General features: G+C 54.1%; 1 protein-coding gene across 1 annotated transcript in view; it reads left to right on the top strand.

Annotated features, from left to right (window-relative positions):
• The window catches only part of NBAS (NBAS subunit of NRZ tethering complex), a 257,267-nt gene extending 251,799 nt beyond the window's left edge, over nt 1-5,468 (top strand). The window contains exon 52 of the mRNA XM_090280933.1: nt 5,038-5,468. Within this exon, the coding sequence (XP_090137059.1) occupies nt 5,038-5,313 (276 nt within the window). The 3' untranslated portion in view covers nt 5,314-5,468. The remainder of the gene's footprint in view (nt 1-5,037) is intronic.
• Nucleotides 5,469-16,548: the final 11,080 nt, after the last annotated feature.

Here is a 16,548-nt window from a genome sequence, read left to right as displayed (position 1 = left end):
TGTGGAGCCCTGAGGTCAGCTGGTTTCCTTCTCAGTGTGTCCCAACCAGGTTAGGCGGGAGCGACCCAGGTGCACGAAGAAGAACCAGCTGCGGACCGCAGATGCCAGCTGTTACTAAACTGGCCTCTCTTTGCAGTTGCTCCGTTCTGTGGCTCTTTTAGTCCCAGGCCCCTTTTCTCAGAATTTTGAGCATATTGACTCATTTTTAAGTATCCCTTTAACCTGAACGTACCTACATAGGATACTGGTACCCCATCCTCAGTTATTCTCAGCCTGGGCTTGGTCTTCTCAATGAGGGAAGCTCAGGTCCACCTATGGGCACCTCTAGGGATGGGCAGTCACCCCCTGCGGGCTCACCTGTTACATTTCTAGGCAGCACTGGTGTTGGCCTGGGTTACTGAGTGTGAGCACACGCATGAGCACCGTTGTGCACAGCCTGGCCCTGTGTGCAGGAGTGAGGAATGGATAAGATGCTGGCGAAGATGGACAGAATGAGCTTCCCTGCATTTCACGGCATTATCTCACAGGGGGACTGACACAGGCCATCACGGAATTATGCCAGGTGGGAAGGGGGTGAGCACCAATCGTGGAACTAGCCAGACGCAGGGCCGTGAGACGGAAGACTCGGTGACAGTCACGCTGGCGATCAGGCTTGGACTTCAGAGACCCTCTCCCGTCGTTTGCTTATCCGTCAGATGAAGTTCACTATCAAATCCCCTGCCAGGGGCGGGACTGGCGCTGTGCTGAGAAACAGCGCCTGCCTGTCATTCAGGTAAATACGGAACCCAAAAAGGATCTACGGGCGTTGTTTCTCATTCCAGGTATACGCTAGTGTTGCCCTTTTGTGCCTCTGCCCTCATCGCTGATGCACGTAATCACTTTTATTAGTAATAGTGTACGTAACAGTGAGATGAATATCCTTCCCTGCAGTAAACAGGGACGCGATATTAAATAATCTTCCTTGAAGTAATTGAAATGAGGCCCTGCATACATTATGCTGCTGGAATTTTCAGCTTACCTCATTACTGTAATTACTTAGCTTTGTTTAGATCCGTAAAATCAAAGATATAATTCAGAGAAGGTTCATTTGTTAAAACAGGAATTAAGCAGATAACATTTTAATGGCTTGGAAGACAGTAGAGTTTTGTGCTTTAATAGATTTCTTTCCCAAGTCTGTGAAGTTTCATTTATTCGCAAAAATTAATTACTGGCACACAGAAAAATCACCGATGGAGGTGGCAAGCATTTCACTCTCTTTATGACATATGTACGCCTCTTTCTCATCTCAGAATGCCTCACTCCTGATGTGTTTGCCTGTGCTGACGTCAGCCACTTATTGAACTTGAACTCTGTAGCAGACACTGTGCCAGGCACTGGAAAGCATAGATTATGTCGCCCTTAGAGGTGGTCTGTATTTCCGATGTGGAAACTGAAGGCCAGAGAGCCCCTCCTAATTAACGAGGTCACACAGCAGTTTAGTGAAGCAACCAGGACTGGAAATGGGTCTCGGACCCAAAAGCCTGTCTCCTTTTCAGAAGACCACGTTGCTTCTCCCTCTCATTCACCGTTATGCGACCAGAGGAATTAAAGTAGCGAATGCTCCTGGACGTGTCTCACAGTTTTTCGAGCATCCAGCTGAGTCCAGAAATGACAGATTATATTTTCGTCTTCAAGCTCTTAAAGCACCGATCCAGCCAGTGTCAGGGATGTGTGATTTTTCACCGACTGTATACCAAAGTAATTCCCGATCGATTAAGAAATCAGGTATTTTTCAATGTCACAAAATAATCTATATACATCAGATCCTCCAAGGAATTACGCCTTCTAAACTTCAGGCAGTAGAAAAAAACAGCAGAACGAAAACCCAGGTTTTTTCCTTACGATATAAAAATGTAAAACTTCTGTACAAGAACAAATAACCCGAACAGTTGTAAACACATTAGAATGTTCACTATAACTTCAATCAGGGCTTTAATACTTAAGTTACACCAAGAACTTCATGTGGGAAAGAATGATGTTGTACCTCTAGTCAATGAACAAAGGACTTATTTGATTCTTCCCACAACTAAAAATAAAAATGATTGGAAGTATATGGCTTTACAAATTAATGGCAACTTAGCAGTATGGGGATAAGGCTTTGGGGTGCCAGGTGCCCTGCCGTCCCGAGGGGCGGGACTCACCGTGGCCTTGGTGCTGCTGAGGCCGGCCGGCCGGCCGTCTGGGTGAGGGGACAGTGTCGTGTCTCTGCGACCTTGGGCACCACTGCTAAGTTGACACTAATTTGTAAAGCCTCAGTTTGTCTACATATCTCTTATTTTTAGCTAAAGATTCTAACTTAAGGCACTAAAGTCTGCTACTACCTATTGTGGAAGCCTGGCAGTAGATAGAGAGCTTTTGGAGGGTAGACGCCTACCCTGTCCCTCCCTTCCTCCCAGCCTACAGGGGCGGGGACAGCTATTTGAAAGGCCGGGCACCCCCAGTGGGAAACCGATTTTCAGGTGTCATTGTGCAGAGAGGAACAAACAGAGGAGGGGTGAGAGGAGCCGCCGCCACGGGCATTGACAGCACCCATCTCTGACTCCTGCCGGAAAGTCCCTCCCTCCCTTCCTGGGAGTCCTTCAGGCCCCCGAAGGGAGGCCAGTGAGCAAACAGAGTCACAGTGGGGTCCCCGCCTTGAAGACTTATTCGGGGCAACAAGGAAAGCATCACCCCTCAGTGTGTGCGTTCTTAGCCTTTTATCCGTATGTTTTATCAGACGTTTGCCTGCAGCATCCTGGCCCACGCTGTTCTCTCCTGGAGGGTCGGGTGGAGGGATTCTTGGTTTTTGAGGGTAAATCAGAATAACCACAGGCACAGGAGCTCAGATGCCGTGTGCAAGCGCCCTCGGAGGCAGCAGTGTGCGGGGAAAGGACGTGAGCGTTTCTCATCCACTCACAGATTCACTCCACAGACCTTGCTGAGGCCCCAGCACGTGGCCCACGGGACCCTGGGCGTGGGGGCTGCAGGCATGGACAAAGGGACTGAGTCCCGTGCTCTGGAGGAGCCCCTCTTCTGGAGGGGAGCAAATGGTGCACAGCAGACTAGTCGGAGGTGAGGGCGCTTGTCCCAGCTCCCCAAAGCAGCCGTGTGACATCTGACATGTGGCTCTGACCCCACCGGCCCTGTTCCTTCACCTACCAGGAGAGACTGTAGCTGCCTCCGCGGGGTGTTCCAAGGCTTGGGGAAGAAGCGCTTGCCAGCCCGGGAGCAGGCACCCTGATGATGTGGGCAGCACCGTCGGCGGTTCAGACTCCTGTTTCCTGCCTGTGGAGCGGAAGAGAGAGGAGGGGACGGGGAAGGACAGAGGGCGTGTACAGCGCCCGCCGCCCCCAGTGTGGAGGATTGAGTGCCTGCGCCCCTGGCAGCAGACAAGCTAGCCTTCTCTGCCAGTTGCTTTTCCTGCCTTCTGGCTTCCCAAACCAAGAACAAACGAAACAGGCTCAGTTGAGTTCACCCGCGTGTCTTACTGAGTCAGAGGTGCGTGCGCTGTCCGCACAGGGGCTGACAAAATGAGAGGCAAAGGGAAGGTGCCGGGGGTGGGCAGGGACCATTCAGTTCCGAGCCCACCCCTCTGCAGATTCCCTATGGAGACCGGGTCCTCATCACGGGCTGTGCAGTTTACGGGAGTGTGACAGAGTGCAGTCCCGTTGCCCATTTGGCCTTTTAGCAAACGTGGAGGAAACAGGGTGCTAAAATAGGACGACAGAACCTCTGTGCCCAGGGAAGCCCCCCGTCCGGCAGGGGGACGGGCACACAGTTCTAGAATACAGCGTGAAGAGGCATGCATGGTGTCTTGGAGTGTGGAGGAAGGAGGAGTCCACTTAGCCCAGAGATTTAGAGAAAATGTCACCAAGAAGATGTCATTGGAGCTGACATTTATGTTGGGTTTTGAAGGATCACAAGGTTATAGGAAAGACAGACGCTATCAAGTGGGCAGTACCTCTTCTTCTGAAACTTTCCTTTGTTTAATTCTTGCATCTAGTAGACACAGCTGACCACCCCCTGCCCCTTGTCAGTAGCATTTCTCCTTGCAACAGAGCAGTGCCGCTGGTCTAAACAGTCATTTGTTGGCTTTGAAATGCCACCTTATTTCCGCGGTTCCCCCAACCAAAATTATTAAACGTGCCCAGTGACATTGAGAGGAACCTGCCATGGGGCTGTCTTAGGACACCACAATGTAATTGTGAGTTTTGATATGCAACTAGCATTGGCTTGGTTCCTTACACCAACACGGACGATACTAGAAAACAGAAACACAGGAGCTAAGTGTCAAAGCTGTGGGAAACATTCGTAGCCTCAGAAGGTGGGACCGAGGGGCACAGTGCAGAGAACACACAGCTGAAAGGGCCTGTGAACCACTTAAAAAGGTAAGTTTGGTTCTGAGCTTCCTAGAGCCGTAAGTCAAACAAGTTTTACACACCTCCCGAGGTCATCCTGTTTATGTCAGGGGCTTGACGGATTTATTTCTCCCCAGAGGAGACGGAAGGCTTTCTTGTTCTGAAACACTTTTTATTTTCCTTGCGGACCTACTTACAGGGGAGTGGTGGGGTAAATGCCCGAACGGGATGGTCAGCGCGGCTGGGGACAGGCCGGCTCGGGAGTCAGGACTGGCCTCCGTTCCCATCCCTGCTGACCACGGCATTGGCATTAGGCAGAGCGCTGGCGCCTCCGCGTCCCAGCCTCTCAGGCGGCCGGGTAGCGGTGCTGGTGAGTGGGGGGAGAACTCCGTGCAGAAACACATGCGCGATGTTAGCACGGCTCCTGCATGCGGGTTATGGGGGCAGATGCAGTGACCCAGGGGCGCTCTTGCTGTGACCCTGTGTCTCCTCTTCAGAGGAGACCCGCACGTGCTTTTCGGAGCGGGCACTGTTAACCCACGCGAGGTGCTTCTAGGACAAAGCAGAGGGGCGGTGCCCAGCAACGCAGCGCCGCGTGCTGAGTCCCCTGGTGAGAAGCACGCGGCTCCCGCTCACGTCTCGCCTGTCTTGTTTCTTGAAGGTGAATGACGCAAACTGTGACCCAGAACTTCTCACCCTGCTCCTGGATGCCAAGCTGTTGGTGAAGTGCATCTCCACTCCCTTCTACCCCCACCTCATTGAGCACCTGCTGGCCAGTCCTCAGCAAGGGCGCTGGGACGCGGAAGAGCTGGCCAGACACCTGCGGGAGGCCGGCCATGAAGCCGAAGCTGGGTCTCTCCTTCTGGCCGCGAGGGGCACTCATCGGGCCTTGAGGACTTTCAGCACGGCCCTCAGCGCGAGCCAGCACTGGGTGTGACCGCGTCAGGCCCAGGCCCACGCACAGCCTCCAGTTGCCCGCGCGCCAGTGGACAGGAGCATCCAGACAGAGCGGAGTGCTGTTCCCGGGGGCAACATGTGTACCTGTTGGTTGTTTTCCAGCAAATTGAAAATAAAGATGCACATTGATGATGAGCGAGCTGCCATTTTTACATATTTTATTATTGACTAAGAGAGTCAGCTCCTCCACCCAGTTTTTGAACTGCCTTTTCTGGATGGAATGCAATGAAAGTGTCTAAGACCACAGTTCACACAGATGCATGCGATGTGGGCAGTGTCGCGTGAGGAAGGGAGGGTGTGTGTAGAACGGCTCATGGTTGGAACCGATGTCCTGGGATGCAGGAAGAACGGGCTTGAGTCAAGTCTCAGCTTGGATATGTGACTTGAGGCGAAGGACCCCTCCTCTCTGAGCCATAGTCTGTCCTGTGTCAAATGGGGGTCAGGCTGTTTACCTCCCGAGGCTGTTGAGTATGACGTGACATTGTGTGTCTGAGGCTCTGTCAGGTACATGGTAGGGACCCAAGAAATGCCATGCCTCCTCCCCCACCAGTGTAGTGGTTCATGAGTTGTTATCTTAAGGCCACAGACAGATGGCGAATACCAACACATGAGGGCTACCTGCTCGATTAGAGGTCTCCGGACTTACCAGCATCACCATGTGAAGGCTGACACAGTTGCATGTCTGTGGGCATGTGGGCTAACTGAGCCAGCATGTACACGTACACAGGCATATTGGGGTACACTAATGCCCACACAGGCAATCCCAGTGAGGTGTGAGTAGCAAATGCCCTTAGGAAGACCAGCACTGAAGGGTATCCCAGGGTAGGCCCCGGTGTCTAACTGCAAAGCCTCTTGGGAGGGAGGGAGGGAGGGAGCGTGACCACGTATTTATTGATAGGAAGGCTTAGTTTAGATACAAGAGATAATATTATATAGGACAAGTCTTTGTCATAAGGACTAATTTTTAAGTAATTTGAAAAGGCTGCCTCTGGTCAGTTTCCATACTGTGCTGGCAGAGTTGGTGTGCTGAATGTAACACCAGTCACCAAGGGTCTTCTGGTGTGTAGCATGTTGGGGCCACCTAGTCTCCACATGTCCTCCCCACACACCTGTCGGGTCACCTCGCAGTCTGTCGTCATCATCATCATCATCATCATCATCATCATCATCGCGGGCTTCACCTCATCCGCACTCCTGTGGGCACAGCTGCAGAGGCCTTTGGCAGAAGGAAAGTGTCCGTCCTCCCCTTAGGGGACTTACTGACATAGGGCTCACTCCGCTGACCTCTGACCAGTTGTCTACCCCAGGACTGAGTTCCTGGCCCGAACCTTCAGCAGCTCCTAGAATCTGGGAATAGTTTGCAGAAGTCTTTAAAATGCTTCTGCCCAAAGGGGTCAGCATAGTCACCCCAATTAGGTAACATCTTCCCAGACAGACCCAGGAGCCAAAAAGCCCATCAACTTGGGTGGCACCCGCTGTACCAGGTGGCATTACTCAGGCCACGGCCTGCTGATGACTTAGGTTTTCTCTAACCTTACAGCTAATTTTCATCATTTCAGGTGATGGAACACACCAAGCAAGAAATCTCATAGTCCCTGTTAATGGAATCCTTGGGAAAGTCCCCTGGCCAGGGACACAAAGCTAGTAAGTAATGGAACCCCAGTGCAGTCTTCGGTAGTCTGGCTCAGACCCTCGCCTTTGGCCACAAAGCTGTTAGCTTCTGTCCTCATGGCTCTGCAGGTCCGTCTGCCGGGAAACCCGGGTGAGTCTCCTGGAGGGAGGGCGTTTGAATGACGCCGGGCTGTACTGTCCATCCGTCCCTCCGTCCCTTCCATTCATCAGCTGATGACCGTGGCAAAAGGGGGCGGTTCTGAAATATCCTTTGACTCTTCCAAACTGCCTGCTGATCGATGTCCCTACTTCCATCAAGGCGGGGGGAGGGGTCATGCCATCTTTGCTGTGTTCACGGGCGCTGACACTGACCGGTCCAGACTGCCCCACGTGCCACAGAAAACCTAGGCAGCGTCATGCAGCCTTCCCTAGTGTTCCGGTCTCCCCGAAGGTGCCAGTGCGTCTGAGTACCATTGACATTCTCGGTAGACAGTTATTATCACTCTGCCATCACCTGGCTCACTAAAGTGAGGTCGTGTCAAGGACTTCTTTGAAGGTCATTGGGGCCGGTGGTTAGCAATCATGGCTGCACATTGGAATCTCCAGAGGACAATGTAAGTCATACTGATGCCCAGTCTGCCACCCTAGCCCTGATCCATTGAATCACAATACCCAGGGGTAGAGCCCCCACAGCCAGTGGGGGGAACTGGATTTACGTCACTGACCCTCGTCACTTGTTGGCCACGTCTCTGTCCACCTGCCTTGCATTCCAAAGCAAACAAGGAAGGTGAAGGGACCCACACCGGGCCCATTTGTCCGTTCCAGCCCCACCAGAAAGGTCGGTGAGGAAGCAGGAGGCGGGAGCTCTTGGTCGGGAATGGTCCGTCCGTGCCAGCTGCCTTTCCCGGGCTCATGTGGAGGGGGAGCAGGAGCCCCTGGAAAGGAAGTGGCGATGGACCCGCAGCTAAATTCAGGTCTGGAATTGAGGTGGGTCCCTGGAGTTAAGGTGGGTCCCTACGTGAGAGCACTGGCAGCCATGTGGTATGTGAAGCCCCCCCAGCCCCCGCCACCTTGAAAACTGGTTCTTATCTTTTTGGAAAGAAAACTCATTATGATTAATGTATCAGAAGAGCATTCAAAATGCAGGTTTGCCCTCCTCTTTGGAGAGAGGCTGCCTTTCCCCCCGTTAACTACAAACGCAGCAGCTCAGCATTCTCGTTAAGCTCCAACAGCTGGGGATTCACTATCTCTTCTTAATAACTCCAAACTCATTATAAACTCAAGACGGCTTAGAAAACGAGAAAATAGGAAAACAGGGCCGGCAAGGAAGAGAAGTGGGCTCTTGAGGGAGGCCCACGTGTTGGGCTGTGTCCGCAGGCAGGGGGACAGAAGCAAGACTTGGTTTCCTGCTGCTCTAAGGAGTCCGGGGTTCTTAGACTTGAGCCTGACGGTAGGCACGGAGAGCTGTCGCACCTGCTCACAGCGGGAGCCCGGAGTCACCATGTTGCGGGAAATTACGGTGGCGAGAAACTCAGGCGGCGCTGGGAGAGGCGGAGGCACAAACTTTCATTCACACACGCGGGCCCAGAGGGGTCACCTCCAAAGGACTGAGCCCTGAGCTGCGCCGCTCCTGGGCTTTTATGGCATTTCGCTAGCAAGCGTGGGAATCAGTGCTCATTGGCTGATTGTTCGTGGGCAAACTATTCATTGGTGGATCGTTCGCAGGCAGACTGGTCAAAGTTTTCCTGATACAAATAGAAGCAGTTACAGAAACGAACATGGCGGTCATGTCTTTTTCTGATGCAAACATAGGAGCAAAGTTACAGAGACAGAACGTGGCGATTATTTTCCCTATCAATCAATTACTCATCATACGAAAAACTCTTTAAAAAATTTTTATTTTAAGTATATTTTATTGATTATGTTGTTACAATAGTTCCAATGTTTTTCCCCTTGGCTCCCTTCCGCCCAGTACCCCTGAACTCACATTTTTTTTATCCTCACCTGAGGACATGCTTATTGATTTTAGAGAGGGGGGAAGAGAAACCTCAGTCAGTTGCCCCTTGTCCATGCCCTGACCGGGGACCGGACCCACAACCTAGGCGTGTGCCCTGACTGGGATTGAACCCGCAGTCTTCCGGTCTGTGGGACCATGCTCCAAACAACTGAGCCACACCGGCCAGGGCACAGCTCGGATTCAATGCTGGCGTGCAGCTACTGGTGTCTGAGTGTCCCTCCCCAGGGCCCGTCAGAGTTCTGGAAGGGGCCTCGTAGCACGAGAAACAGATTCAGAAAGCGTCACCCTAACCGTGTCCAGTGGTGAAAGAAGCCACGGGGTGTGCGATTCAGATAGTCCTGGCGGGGTCCTAGAGGTGGGCTCGCCTGATGCGTCACCCGCTACATAGGGGCAACTTGGGATTTTCACACTGCTCTCGGCACCCTGAGCCTGGCTGACAGAGCATCGTGACAGGCAGCCCTGGACTGGAGTTCGGGGTCTGGGTTTGAGAGCTGGTCTGGCTCATTTGTGACTTGGGGCAACTTCACTTTCTTGGCTTTCTCTGCATCTGTTTCCCGTACCCCTTCCACTGCGCTGAGGCACAGGTGTGTAGGGGGTACGTCGGAGTCCTGTGGAGGGGGGCGGGCATGTCCTAGCAAAACGCCGTGGGGAAGGTCTCTCCCTAGAGCTGACAATCCACACAGGGGCGGCCAGGGCGTGGTCTCTGAAGATCCTCAGGTGACTTCCCCAATCGCCCTCGGGTGCTCCCTTCGGCACTTGAATTGTCAAGGACTCTTCACAGCTCCTGAGCTGGGCTGAAGGCAAGAGATCAGGACTCCGTTCTGTCTTTCTGGTTTGGAAATCAGAAAGCTTAACCAGGCACCCCGAGGCCCGGGGACCGTGGCCAGGGCCGAGCTGCGCAGACCCCCAACTCAAAGCCAGCAATCAGTCAGCTTCTAGGCGTGATAACCAAAGCCTTCCACGCCATGTTTGGATTGGTAGCTATTTTTTTATGTAACATGGAGCGTCTTTTATAGGTAATCTTTTCAGTAACCTTCATGTTTTAAACATGCATTTCATAGGGCATGAGGAGGCCCACGGGTTAAACAGTTCCCCCAAATCACATAGCCCACCGGTGACAGAACTGAGCTCTGAACCTTGTGGTCTCCGAGGCCCAAATAGCTGTTCCCAAGTCCCAAGCAGTGTGTGTGTGTGTGTGTGTGTTTTCTGTGACTTCATACAGACCTAAGCTATTAACCTCTAGTTTGGGGTGTTTCCCCTGCTGTCTGAGAGCACCTCCTCCCTCGCTGGGCTGTGGGCCCGGCCCTGTGAGGGCTTCTGGAAGCCACGACCTCTGCCACCTCCAGCACGCAGTCTTCCAGCCCAAGGGGGTGGAGACATTCTGTCAGGATCCGCCACCATGTCCTGGGAGATGGCACTGATTTCTCGGGGGGGGGGGGGGGGGCGGAGGTGTTGCGTCGATTTTTAGGATGTTCCTTTAATCTGGTCCCATCTGCTCTGTGACTAGTCACTGTTCCTGGGAGCCTGGGGCGGATGGATGGCGCCCTTCTCCGGTCTGAGGCCTAGGGAGGGTCCCCTTCTGTGTTAGTTGGTCTTGGTTTGTTACAGTAAGTGCCAGGCGGGGCTGGCTTGGCACCTGTGCTCACCTTGCCCAAACCCGTCTTTCCTGTATTCTTACAGCTCTGGAAGGGAGGGGTCACTAGCTCCCAACTTCCAGATTTGGAAACTGAGGCACCGGCAGGCTAAGTCACCCAGCGGGCAGCGCTCTGCCCCTGAATCGCACTCCTGGTTCCCCGAGGTGACCCGCTGGTGTCCCCTGGAGGTGAACAGCGGCCTGCAGGGTGTTTTGGGGATGTGAAAAGTAACCCAGCCCTCCCCCCAGGCCCGACTTCCTCCCTCCTTGTTCCCGATGCCTCTTCCAAGGTGGGGAGGCTTTCAAGCCCCAGGAGTTTGGAGGCACAAGATTCCCCGAGGGAAGCCTATGCGCTGCAGCTGGGGTCTCCCAGCCTTGGTGCGCCAGTGTGGGAGCTGGGGGAATTGGGGCCGCTGTCGACACATGATGACTCAGGACGTGGGGGGTGGGGTGGGGGTTTACTCCCGTGACCAAATACAGAAAGGGCCCAGCGCCGGGGCCTCTGGGCACACTGATCCAGGGACAGATGCTGCATGCGTCCCTCTCTTAGTCCTCATCTGCATTTCTCTGCCTATGGCATTCACTGTCTGGGCCTTCTCAATGGAGCCGGGCACAGGGTACCCCTAGTTTCCGTGGCTTGGCCACAGGAGAGAAAAGGGAGCTGCCCTGCCTCTCCCACGTTAGGGGACAGACTCCGCTAGTCTTAGGGACAGTGCTGCAGGGAAGCCAGCTGTGACCAGCAGAGCAGGAGAGGAGTGGGGAGCTGGGGCCTGGCCGTGGCTCTAATTTAGATCTCCTGTAGGGCGCAGGTGTCTGAAAGCCCAGAGGTGGGGATGGGAGGTGTGTGCAGCAGACACAGTGTCCCCAAGTCCACCGTGTGCACCGGCCGTAGAGGGAGGAGCAGACTAGGCCCTGGGCCCAGCTCTGCCGCTTGCTGTGCCTGCCGCTGGCCCGGGGCGGCCCCTCACCCTGTGACCGTTCTCAGTCTCAGACTTGCCGAAGGGAGAGAGAAGCAGCCCCAGCTCCTGGCCTTGTTGTTCCTTCGAGGAACACCTGCTGGAGTTGCCATGGCGACAGGATCCGCAGCGCTGCGCTCCCCGCCCCAGGCTGATCAGCTCCTCACTGTCTGCCAGCCACAGTGCCGCAGGGAGCCGTGGGGCCTGCGAGTTCACCAGCAAAGGGTAATTGCTGCACAAGTTCAGGACTGCGGGCCCCAGAGGAGGCCTGGAACTCGTCTGTCCCAAGGGATCGAGGTCACTGGGATCAGTGCTGTTGCTCAGGCCCCTCGGCTTACCCGGTGACCTTGCAGGGCGGGGTGCAGCAGGTCCTGACTGTCTCCAGGCCTCCCTCAGGCAGGGTCCCCGCCCCCTGGTGGCTGAGCAGCCGCCGAGCACCAGCAGCACGGTCGGTCGTTCATCCTCTCCTTCCCTCACTGCACTCCTCCCGGGGCGCACGGCACCCTCCCAGCCTCGGGTCCTCAGAACAACGGTGACATCAAGGCTGTCATCCTTGTTCTAAGGCGGAGAAACAGCAGCGAAGTCGGGTTCAGTGACATACCCAGGGCCACCCCGTGTGAGCAGCACAGGTGGGAACGGGGCCTGGGACGTTCCATCCGGGTCCCGTCTTCTTTCCGTTGCGCTCCCCGTCCTGCCTCTCCGCCGGCCCCTCACGCCTGTCCCTCGGCTTGGCCCAGGGACGCTTGCAGACCAGGTCTTATCTGTAGAGTCAGAAAGTGAGGTTGACGCAGCTTTCTGTGAAACATTGAGATGTTTTTCTTCTGATGGAAAAAGGGGCACCTGTGTTTCAGGCCCAGTTCAGTTGGCCGCCTGGTTAGTGTCAGAAGAGCCGTGGGAGGGGAATCTGGGCAGTGATGAGGCAGGTGGACGCAGAGGCAGAGGCAGGGAAGCAGGTCAGGCCTTGCGGATGCTCAGAATAGGTGCTGGGTGCCAGGGAGCGCCATGCGTGGGTCTGTGTGGGACAGTCTGTCTGGTGTAGACGGTCGAGAGCGAGGCTTCCGCTTGAAGTGTGTTTTACGTCTACGCTCTACGCAGTCCTGGCATGTCCTTCAGTTAACAGATTAAGCCAAGCCTGCTGGGTGGTCCGGGGACCCACGCTGATTTGGACTTGAAACTGACCTCTCCTGCTCACTTGGTCCCGGGCCGTGCTATGGGGAATAAGGGCCTGAACCTGAGCCGCCTGCCCTCAGACAGCTTCCACGCGGGAGGCCAGATGACGTGGGGTGTATTTCATAGGACGGGCACAGATTAGAGCAGAGTTCTTGACGGGGGGCTCTAGTGATGCCTCAGGTTGCACAGACGGGCTTTTGAGTGGACATGCAGCATCGTACAGTGTACATGGTGTGTGTGTGTGTGTGTGTGTGTGTGTGAAGGCAAGAGGGTGGAGGAGAATGCCCGTGGCTTTCTCAGGATTCTCCACCATCGAGAAAGGTCAAGAGACACTGCATACGAACCTTTGTGAACGCGACGGAAGCATCCGGATCCATGAGTGTTGGAGCCCAGCACGGAGCAGGTGCCTAGAAAAATGGCCACAGCGGTCCATGAACTTGAACCACACAGGCCAGATTAACTTCCTACGCAGACAATGGAGGGAAGCAGACCCAGACTTTTAAAAAATCAGCCCCGCACCCTGGGACCCCTGTCCTATTAGCAAGGTTCCATCCTTCACCTGCCTTTAGTGGGAGGAGGGATGAGTCCAGGCCACACGCAGCCACTGTGTTGATTGTAGTGCCCACAATGACATCTTTCTCAGCTGCCCTTCCACGGAAAACTGCCTCTTTTTTTCCTCGGCTGGCTCAGCTCAGGAAACAAAAGGAACTAGGAAGGCAACATATTTGGGGGACAGGAAAAGGTTGCTTTTTATGCTTGTCAAGCGTCTAGTGAGATTCGGTATAAAACCCACCACTGTGAAAGAGAATATGAAATAGAAGGAGCTTTTGGTACCCTGGGTTCTGCCTTGTTTGAGATACTTACCTTTCCATTGTGAAACATAAGCCTTCTGTGTGTCTTGGCACCAAGAAATGCCTGGTGATGAGTTCTTGATTTCTTCTCATAGACCATCTGGGCGGCCCGGGCCAGGATCTGTAGGAATGCTTACGTGGTGGAAAGGGAACAGAGAAGCCGGCTGAAACTTTTTCAGCCAACAGTTTTATGCATGTAGGGCGACTGTTTCTGCAGGAAGAAAGAGGAAGATTTACTACGTCCAGAAATGTACAGCCTTGCGAATATTGTGCCGTAAAATGCGGCGCCCGGAACATCGCCCAGCCCGGAAGCGGGTGGCTCTTCTCTCTGGAGCCCCAGCCGGACACCACCCACTTCTGCACCCAGATCCAGAAGAGGGCGGTCCAGAGGGACTGACACTAGCTCCCAGGACGTCAGACAGAGTGTGAGGAGGGAGGCGGCCTCAGCCACAAGGGTAGTGGTCGCAGAAACTCCCCCCTGGGTGGATTACAGGGGAGCCAGGGTCTCCGTCACCTGCGTCCTTGGAGCTCACCTCTTCCCCATCCCACTGTGAAGCATAAACCAGGCCTGCTGATAAATGAGCCCTTCTCTTGAAGAAAACAGCAGCTCTTGTCAAAGATCTAGGGGAATGAAACTAACAAACATTGGTGGAGTTCCTACAATGGGCCAGTCAAGCTTTTAGGCACTGGACGTACTTATTTTCCTCTAGAACTTAAATTCCTTCTGGGAGGTAGAGACTTCCATCCCTATTTATAGATGGGAAATGGAGTGTCAGTGAGACCGACGGCTGCCCAAGGACAGCAGGTAGTTTGGTGACAGAGCCCAAAGGTGGGTGCTTCTTTGCTGCGTAGTGTTGCGATATTTTAGAAAGTTAATTACTCTTCAGCAGCAAATTTGTAATATCCTAGCGTACTGGAAATGTCCCTAGGAATCACTCAACTCCCCGTCCTTTCAGGGTGGGGATCCCTGAGAGCCGGAGGACAATCTCTGCTTACGCTCCCCAGCTCCCTCACTGGTAGACGGGGTCTCTGGGAAACTCGCGTGTAGCAATACCCATACGGCATCCGTGGGGGAAGTGCTGGGACCCGAGGGACTAAGAGGAATACATGCAAGGTCAGCCTGGTGACGCAGTGGCTCTGAGGGCAGTAGGATCCCCTGTTGGGCAGGGCTGGGCCCAGGTCTTCCCACAGGAGAGACAGGAGCTTTGCTGTGTGGGGCACTTTCTCAACAAATGCTCGCTGAGTTGAATCACACGAGCCGGTGGATGGTGCCCCGTGAACTAGAATGAAGTGAGTTCAGGCCCCCGACACCAGATACAATCTTTTGCAGCCGGAGCTCCCTGCGGAACGCTGTGACAGGTGGCTAGAAGGCCCAGCTGAGGAGCAGGCCCCCACCCACGGGGTCTGCGCAGCCCCAGCGAAGGGAAAGGAGAGATCTCCGCAGTCACGGCGTCCTTCTCCCTGCAGAGGCCCGTGCGCGGCCCGGCGACCTTGCTCCGAGCCCCGCAGTGAGCTGGGAATACAGTGTCAGGAACCTCATTTCCATCTGTCAACTTTTTAATTAGGTGGGGAATTTCTTCCATGTCTCTGGACGTCAAGACGACCCAGTATATCATTCCTCAAACTCGGAATAAACCAAAATAAAAATGCGCCAACTTGCAGGCTGATATCCTCGAGTGTGGCCCTGGTGCTTTAAAATAATCATTACGCGTGAATGAGGCGTCTGAGTAATAATCGGTGCGCTGCACGCCAGAGCCCGTGTGCCCCGCGTCACAGCACTTGGTTTCCATCCAGGCTTCCGCGTGCCAGCCTCAAGTCCTGCAGTCTGTACGATGCAGCCAGCCTCGAGAGCCCCTTATTTCCGGGCGCCTAAAATCTTAATGATAACACATTAGTGTAGCATTTTTTAGTTTATAACATGCTTTTGTATTCTCATTTAATTTATGACTGGCAACTTCCCCGTAACCCACAACCTGTAAAGAATCATCCTCATTTCATCCAGGAGGAAACCAAGGGCCAGAGAGGGTACGTGAATTTCCCAAGTTCACCCAGGCAGTAATGGATTGTCCACGTAAAGCCATGAGTCTGGGTCTTCTAACTACGCCCTGATGCAATGTTCACCTCTACAGCAATGATGGTGGATGCTAATGCAAATGTCAGTTGAATATGTCTAGCGATGGGGAACTCATTCTCAGCGAACCTCGTTTCATTGTTGAGCAGCTCTGATTGAAAGTTGAGGCAACATCTGGCTCCATGGGACCTGAGGGGACAACACAGTGTGTCTGCTGTCCCACATTTTCCAAAGGGACAGCTCTGCACTGTGAACAGCCACTTAGAGCCACGTTGGGCACATTTCTAATGTGAGTTAGGCAGCCTCACTCACCGAACTCACACACTGCCTGGCTCATCTCCATGGATAGATTTCTGTCAGGAGCTGACCTTGGGCTAACTGGCTGGAGCTTCTGGATTTCTGTCCGCCCTCTCTGTGGGACATCATTTTCCTCGGTGTCCTTTCCTGAAGTGGCTCTGCAAACCCCGGCGACTTCCTTCAGCATCTCGGTGTTCCCCAGCTGTGTCTGGTGTTTTCTCACTGTGGCTCTCAACCCCGCCGTCTCTTCCGTCTGCCTTTGCTTCTGTAAATCCGGTTCTCTCTGGAGAAGCTGGAAGCGGGGCACATCTGCCCCACTTTTGGCTCCTGAGTGTATGCTGAGCGGGCCCATGCTTCTTGCTACAAGCATCACTCGCAGGCCCCTCCTTGAGTTGGGGTGGGCCTGAGGGGCACAGACACGCTCAGTGTGCACCCGAGGAGGGCCACCCGTCGGGAGGAGCTGGTGGGCCGGCCTACAGGTCCTTCACTCTGGGATGTGATCATTGTGGCCCAGCTACACACTCACTCCCTTTTCTGCGTCTCTTTACTCAGACTCTCAAAAGGGGACTGTGATTGGCTCTTTGTTCTGAAGCCAGTGGTCTGCGCTGG

The sequence above is a fragment of the Furipterus horrens genome, unplaced genomic scaffold (assembly GCF_987537825.1).
Source record: "Furipterus horrens unplaced genomic scaffold, mFurHor1.1.pri manual_scaffold_6, whole genome shotgun sequence".
NCBI lineage: Eukaryota > Metazoa > Chordata > Mammalia > Chiroptera > Furipteridae > Furipterus > Furipterus horrens.
Note: the sequence above shows the minus strand (reverse complement) of the source record. Positions and strands in the feature narration are given on the sequence as shown.